The 7,371-nt window shown below is 51.6% G+C and overlaps 2 protein-coding genes across 4 annotated transcripts in view; both read left to right on the plus strand.

Moving 5' to 3' along the window:
* Nucleotides 1–137: 137 nt before the first annotated feature.
* On the plus strand, nucleotides 138–3,414 carry LOC130575367 (placenta-specific gene 8 protein-like). 3 transcript variants are annotated; one of them, XM_057369209.1, is made up of 5 exons: nucleotides 141–257; nucleotides 1,881–2,003; nucleotides 2,154–2,278; nucleotides 2,902–3,005; nucleotides 3,263–3,414. In XM_057369209.1, coding segments are annotated over exons 2-5 (339 nt in total). In that variant the 5' UTR covers nucleotides 141–257; nucleotides 1,881–1,894; the 3' UTR covers nucleotides 3,264–3,414. The 3 variants fall into 3 exon arrangements, with proteins under 3 accessions (XP_057225190.1, XP_057225189.1, XP_057225192.1); XM_057369207.1 differs by lacking the exon at nucleotides 3,263–3,414 and having other exon boundaries at nucleotides 138–257; nucleotides 1,884–2,003; nucleotides 2,902–3,009; XM_057369206.1 differs by lacking the exon at nucleotides 3,263–3,414 and having other exon boundaries at nucleotides 139–257; nucleotides 2,902–3,009.
* A 3,319-nt stretch (nucleotides 3,415–6,733) lies between these two features.
* The window catches only part of LOC130575376 (placenta-specific gene 8 protein-like), a 1,294-nt gene continuing 656 nt past the window's right edge, over nucleotides 6,734–7,371 (plus strand). Inside the window, exons 1-2 of the mRNA XM_057369228.1 lie at nucleotides 6,734–6,928; nucleotides 7,156–7,280. Coding sequence (XP_057225211.1) covers nucleotides 6,823–6,928; nucleotides 7,156–7,280 — 231 coding nt within the window. The 5' untranslated portion in view covers nucleotides 6,734–6,822. The remainder of the gene's footprint in view (nucleotides 6,929–7,155; nucleotides 7,281–7,371) is intronic.

Genomic DNA, 7,371 nt, shown 5'->3' on the forward strand with positions numbered 1-7,371 from the left:
CAGGATAACTAATCCTGAGAAAAGGAAAAATAAATCACTGTTCTTGCGTGTGTGAAGTCTGTGGTTGTAAGGACAGGACACAGCTTCTGACCTCCTCCCTCAAATTAATTCCCACCCATTAAACTTTTTTTTTTTTTTAGGACTGGCCACCAATAAGAACATCTGAGGAAGCAAGGTTAGTTTCATCTTCACTGCAGCCTTTGTGTGCAGGGTCCTGGCCAGAGAGGAAGCCTGTCCTGACCGAGGCTGCTCACCAGGTTKGTTCTCTAAAATATTAATAACTTATTACCTTGGGAAGAGTGGGGTAATAGAGTCAAAGTAGGGATTTTTTTTTTCTTTTTTCCTGCTTAGCACATAATATAAAGCAAACTATCTGGCAAGTCCTGCTTGGGGAAGGATGGGCTTTTAAAAAGCTGTGCAAAAAGCTAGACTGTGGAGAGTTTACCTTTGCTTGCTGCTTTCTCCTAACAGATTTGTGTAAATGTGTTGGAATCTTGCTGATATTTTGCTCTCTGTTTAAACTGGGTTGTCCTGCCAGAAGCTTGGATATTTGTCACTTTTGATGCCTGGTGTATGCTTGCTGTCCTTTCTGTGTGCTGGTGGTGGCAAGAGCAGCTTCATGCTGCCATCTCTTCATTATTGTTTGCACCCAGGAGAGAAGAAAATAGGTGAATAATGCTCGTGCACAGAACAATTGGCATTGGCAAAAACGTTGAGAGATTTCACCACATGCCGGTGGCACTGCTCTGGGCAGGCAGAGGGAAGCTGGGGGCAGGCAGAGGCWCTTCCTTCCCTCTGGACACACACCTGGCACCTCCTCCAGCTACATTCCCACCGGGCTTGCAGGCTGCCATGTGCTGCCGGGTGAAGCCAGGAGTGGGATTKCTGGAGGAGCACATGTCACTCCAAAGGATGGAAAAAGAAGGTGCTCCCCCTCCCCCAGCATCACTCCTTCATTTCAGTTTCTGTTCTGGCTTSTGAGCTCAGAAGAAACCGCTGGGGGGAGGAGGAGAAACGTGACCACCCAGAGGGTGGGTCTGCATTTGTCGAACTGCTGTTCCCAAGAAATAAAACAAACCAGCCCAGTTCATAGAAAAGAAGTCTCAACAAATGTGAGCAGGCAGATTATTTTATCTCAGAGAACCTCACCCCAAGGCCAAACTTTCTTTGAATCGCTATTCTTTCAACAATTCTTTGAATTGTTATCTAAGAATGTTTTGTGCTTTTTTTAACTTGGCCRGGGAATTAGAAGCAGAGAGGAATTGTTCTTGTAAATATTCTTATTATTTTTATCATTATCAGCATTRTTTTAGACCTGAGGCTTACTGGTTTTCGAGGTTTGCTTTTTTGCTTGACCACAGGAGAGGTGTCAGACTTTGTACAATGATTTTCTGCCTTTCTGGCTCCCTACCTCATGAAACCAGAGATACAAGTTTTCTGTAGTATCTCTCTTGCGTGTAGCCTGGCTCTGCTATGAGGAAATGAGTACTCGGGTCCTTCCCACATGTTCTGTACCCACGCCAAAGCCATCTTACATAAAATATGCCAAGTCCAACAACCGGAATGCCCAAGTCACTCCCTTCAGCCAGGGTTCACTGCCAGCCCGCTCAGCACAAGGGAAATGAGCCGTGTCTAAGCACYAGCAAAGTCTTTATGGGGTGGAGTGGGGAGCACCTGTGGCCTGATGCTGTTTTGAAGGCTGGATAAAATGGTAGAAAATGAAAAATTTTGAAAAGGTAAGTTATGCTTTAACATCCCCAGTGGCAGCAAGGGAGCTGAGCTACCTGCTGAAGGGTGATAGCCACCAGTTTGGCTGGAGCTTCAGACCGACCATGGTTTATTTTTTTTTCACTGACTGTCCTGTTGGCTGTCTCTTCCAGCAGAGGACCCGGGAATGGCTGCACAAACCGTGGTGACGATCCAGCCGCAGTACGGCGGGCCCGCTGTCTCCAGATCCATGTGGCAGACAGGGCTGATGGACTGCTGCTCCGACTGTGGCGTCTGTGAGTGCTGGGGACACYCGTTCCTGGTCCCTGCTGCTCGGCCCCACGGTGCCATGGTGCAGGATGCAGCCTGGCTCTCCCAGCTCTGCTGATCCCGGTGGTTCTGGGCAGGCAGAGCCTCAGCCCATKCTGTGTTTCTCTCCCTGCCAGTCTGCTGCGGGATGTTCTGCTTCCCCTGCCTGGGGTGCCAAGTGGCCGGGGACATGAACGAGTGCTGCCTGTGYGGGACCAGCGTGGCCATGAGGACCCTGTACCGCACCAGATACAACATCCCGGTCAGTGCTGAGCCTGCCCCTCACCCTGCTGCATCCTGAAAGATGAGGCATCCCCAAGGCCCCTCTCTCTGCCCTTAAGGGATGAGCTCAGGGAAGCAGTGATTTCTGCTCTCCCTTTTTGTCCCATTCATATCCACATAAGCTGCTGCTTCCCCCTTTGAGCTTTGAAAAGTGGGAAAGATTGAGATAAGCACGGGGAGGCTAAACAATAGGTGAAGTTGGTTTCAGAGATAAAGATCCATAATCAGATTTGGGAGAAGGGTGGACAGTACAAATGTGGAGGTGTTTCTTCCCGTAGGGGAGGCAGTTGATGCCATCCCAAGGGCAAACTGTGGGGCCCAAGTCCACTTTGCCCAAATTATTTGTTCCTGTGTGCATTTTTCTTCCCAGTCTGAACTTCRGAAGCCAAAAGATAAGTAGCTATCTGCAGCCTGCATTAAGGGCTCCCTCCTTCCTTTCCAGGGTCCTGGGGGTTTGCCAGCCCAGGGCTTCAGTGTTTGCTACTCAGGATGCTGCAGCCAGACAAGAAAAAAGCGTAGTTGACCTGGAATGTGATAAACATTTCCTTGGCTGAAACATTGCTTGTGGAAAGCCTCTGTCCCTGACCAGTTCCTCCCTCACAGGGGTCCATCTGCTCTGACTTCTGTGTCACCCTGTGGTGCCCCGTGTGCTCCGTTTGCCAAATTAAGAGAGACATCAACCGCAGGAGGGAGCTCGGCATATTCTGGTAAGGTGGGGGTGCTGCTGCTGCTCCACAAAGCTGCCATCACATGCAGCCAAGCTGCTTCCCACAGCCTCTCGTGCCAACAACTTGACATGGGACAAAGTTTGCTGCCATGGGGAAGTGGTGACAAGAGTGACCTGTCCTGAAACAAAATGTTGCTGGGAACCTTGTACAGGGTAGAGGGGAAGGACTGGGGGGACACACAGAATGTGGGAAGACACAGCCCCGCTTCCTGACCCTCCAGTCCTGTCCTGTTGCAGATGCTGCCATCCTCGCTGCATCCCTGGAGCTGCTGCTGGCAGGAGTCACTGCTGCTCTCACAGTTGGGAAATGCACCATATGGAGCTTGCCATGACTGCCTTTGATTTACCCTAATTAACTGCAACAATAAAGTTTTGAGTTGGTCTTCCTACCTCTGTGTGTGCCATTCTTGCACCCGAGGCATCCATCCTTCTCCCACCCCATCCACCTCAGCAGCCCCTGGTACAGCTGAGATTTCCCTGTGCCCACTGCAGACAGGTATTTTCGTTAGTATTTTGCTAATGAATCAGGTTTTAGAAAGGATATTTAATAYATTGAAGGAGTTGGTGTTGCTCATCCAACTTGAAAAATTTGTGAAMGTGATCACTGCTCCATGGCAGAGCTGGGTCTCCTGAGAAAAGTGGATTCTGCAGGCCACCCATCATTGCCCCTGCTGTGGTGGCCCTGGTGGCTGTCCAGGGCTGCTACCCAGTGCCACCTTTCTGAATGTAAAGGCATGGGCATTKGGGGCTGCCTGGCAGCAACTCCCCTCGATGCTGCAGAGATGTGGATCCTGAGCATGAATTCCTATCCCCCTGGAATAAAAACCTGTCTGCATCATGGTTTATCTGGGCCCCCTCCATGGATAAGCAGTGCCATTTTCCTTCATGGCCTTATAGAACCTGTCTGCCTACAGGACTGTGAGCCCTGCATTCCCATCCAGAAGGTGGAGATCACTCTCAGGAGGAATGCTGAAGGTTCTTTGATCCCTACAAATATTCCCCAGCTTCATTCTTGAAGGAGAATATGATTATTCTTTTGTCCCTGCACTGCCTTCACCTTCTCCCCAGAAGCTTTGAAKGGCAGGTGGTGGCTCTGCCCCTCTGCGGGGTGGGCGTGGTGGCACTCCCAACTGCTTAAACCCCAGCTGACCCCGTCGGTGCCATGGATGATCCCTGACAATAAAGAAAAATGCAATTTTAGCATGAGAGTGGCCACTCTTGTGTCACCCAGTGCAGTCACAGGCAGCTCTTGCAGATGCTCCGATTTGACGAAGGAAAGGCACAGCTCTTCCAGCAGCACATGGCTTAGGGCAGCACAGGGGCCTGGAAAGAAACTGCCCTTCTCTAGAAACCTCTCCCTCTGGGACTCTGGGCCTGGAAAATGCCCAGGTGGGGAAAGGCGAGGGCAGGCAGCAGGAACAAAGCGGGGAAGGAGTGATTATGCAAAGCTGTGCCTAAGCGGGCATTTGCTCTTAGTCAGAGGGAGCAGAGGTCATTTCCTAGAGATCATATAAAGCATAAGGACCAGGAAAGGATACGTGTCTGCTGAGAAAAGGACTGCTTGTGAAGTATGTATGGCACAGCTTTGCTTTGGTTGTGGGATGGAAACTGCTCAGGGGTGAAGTGGTGATGCTGGGGAGGGGGAAGAGCTGGAAATAGAAACGGGTTTTGTGCATGGGAAACTGTTTCAGGGTTAASCACAGAGTGGTGGGTGCTGCTGATTGCATCTGGAGAGACATGGGGAAGAGAGTTAGAGCACACCAGCTTTTGCACTGCACTGCTTATTTGTGCACAGGTGCCTACAGARGCTGCTTTATGAGCTGGGGTGTTGGTGACCCTTTTGTCCCCATCAGTCATTCCAGCATGGCTGGCCATGCCAGGGGGCTGTGACCTGTAGAATTGTGATATTTTTGGTGTGCTGGGCCTCTGTTGGGAGGTGAGTGTGTGGCAGAGGCTTCTCCAGCCTCCACCAGTGCAGGGATGSGGTGTGCTCATACCAGGGGAGGGGAAGGGGAAAACTGGCTGTGGGATCCTCCCCCTAAAACTCCTCTTGCTGCTGCTGCTCCTGTGCACACCTCTCCCTGTGGGCCCTGTGGTCCTGCCTGATGCTGGACATCCCTGTCYCTGCAAGGGAGCCCTGTGCTGGGCTTACCACAGCACAGTCTGTCTGTGGTCTGTCTCCCTCCCACCCCTCCTGCTTCTTGCTTCTTAAATCGTCCTGTGCCAAGGTTTGCTGGAGGGGCTGCAGTCTGGGCATGCCAGGAGGCATTCCATTGGCTCCTGGGAATTCCCTGGGATCTCATGCATGAATAAGCAAGGAGAGGCCACGAGGCATCCGGAGAGGGAAGGTGGGTGCAGTGTCCCCTGCTGCACTCACAGGTGTCTCACAAGGGACAGCCCAGACTGCCTGCAGAAAGTCAGAAACAAAGCATGTAGAGATTTTTACCAGCTTTCTTCCCTCTTACAGCATAATCCAACAATCTTTTTCCTGTTCCTGTGATTACCAGRAACAAGGGTTGGGCCCTACRGTAACAGGCTGTGTGTGACAGCAGRGATGTGCCTGGGACAGTCTGTAAATGCTGGGGAGCCACAGGAGCTGGYGGCAGAGCCATCACCCCTTTGCCACCTGTTGGCACTAATCAGTACAAATACAGCGCCACTCCCATGTGGGTAATGAGCTCAATGGCATCATCCAAGTGCTGGGCACGGTAATATATTTGTTCCACCACATTTATTGTGTTGTTTAATACTTAACTCTGTGTTAATGTGTAATTCTGATATGAAAACAATCCCCGCAGTGTGCTTAACAACGTGGTGCTGAGCTTGGGCACAGGGCAGGGAGAGTGTCGGAAGGGCATTTTCGTGGGGGAACATTGTCTTTTTTTTTTTTTTTTTTAAATAAATTAAAACTCCAGAAGGAAAGTGAGAGTGCAGAGGCTAGTGCTGCACCTTGCAGAGGTGGCGGAGAGGGAAGGAGCCCCTGTTGAAGGTGCAGGTGGAGTTGTTACATCGTTCAGGTGATTTTAGGGATGGTGCTGTGGAGCAGGAGCTTTCCTGCTCTCAGAAGGTGCAGCCCCTTGCTGAGGAAGGATGGGGTGGAGAGCAACTCCACAGGCCATGGTGACTCCAGGGGACTGAGGAAGAGGAGGATGAGGTGTTGGCACAGACAGTCAGGTGGAAGAGGGATGGGAACCAGTGATGAGGCTTAAGGTGATGGAAAGAGACAAGGAAAACCCACTGCCTTGAAGCATCTAAGTGAGGAAGGAAAAGAGAGGGGGAAGCTGAGATCCTGACAGAAAAAAGCAAAGGTTAAGGTGACTCCTGAGAGCCTGGAGAAGCTCGAACCAAGCAKGAGTAGCTTTGGGAGACTGGGATCATAAAAAAAAAAAATATATATATAAAAACCAACCCCGAAACATTTTACGCAGACAATGATGGAAGATGAGCTGGAGATGAGAAGACAGGTTTGAAGTGTTGAAGCCCTGCAGCTCTGAAGCAGAAGGACCTCTGTTTTCACAGAGATGTTTTACTTGCATAGGAAAGRGTTGAGGTGCCGCTGCCTTGGTTTTGGGGAGGGCTTTTATTCAGGGGGTTATGGCAGCTTCTGACAGAGCTGTTTCCCCCTCTTTGTGGCGAGGTGGCAGTACCCTGGCAGGGGTGATTTTCCAGGGAGCTTCCTCTTTGAGTACAGCAGCCTGAGCAAGATACCCACTTCAGAAACATTTGCAACATCTCCCTCGGATGGCTTTTCTTTCCAGACCACAAACTGCCTGGAGGGAGCTGTGTCTGTGCTGGCAATGGCCTCTCAACCCGTGATTACGGTCCAGCCGCAGTTTACGGTTGCCCCGCAGCAGGGGCAGTGGCAGACGGGGCTGATGGATTGCTGCTCCGACTGCGGCGTGTGTGAGTACACACCTTCCCCTCTCTCCTGCTGCTGMTCACGGCGTGTTCCTGGTGTTTCACCCTCTCCTGTAGCGTTAGCCCTTCTGCAAACCCCACTTTCGTGGGTACTGGAGGCAGAGCAGCTCTTGCCTGAMGCCGAGAGCCACAGCTCCCGCCTGRCTTTCCCCYTTTTCCTCAGTCTTTGCGCCCCTCAGCCCTCTTTGAGCCCACGTTTCATGATCCCACAGGTCTTTGTGGAATGTTCTGCTTCCCGTGTCTGGAGTGCCAGGTGTCCAGGGACATGGACGAGTGCTGCATGTGTGGCAGCAGCGTGGCCATGAGGACCCTGTACCGCACCAGATACAACATCCCGGTCAGTGCTGAGCCCGGGGCCGGTCCCAGCGGCGGCAGCAGCCACGGGATGGGTGCTGGGGTGGGGCTCGGGGAGGGAGAAAGGGGTGCCC

The sequence above is a fragment of the Malurus melanocephalus genome, unplaced genomic scaffold (genome assembly GCF_030028575.1).
Source record: "Malurus melanocephalus ecotype Western Australia unplaced genomic scaffold, MMel_1.1 scaffold_105, whole genome shotgun sequence".
Classification (NCBI taxonomy): Eukaryota; Metazoa; Chordata; class Aves; order Passeriformes; family Maluridae; genus Malurus; species Malurus melanocephalus.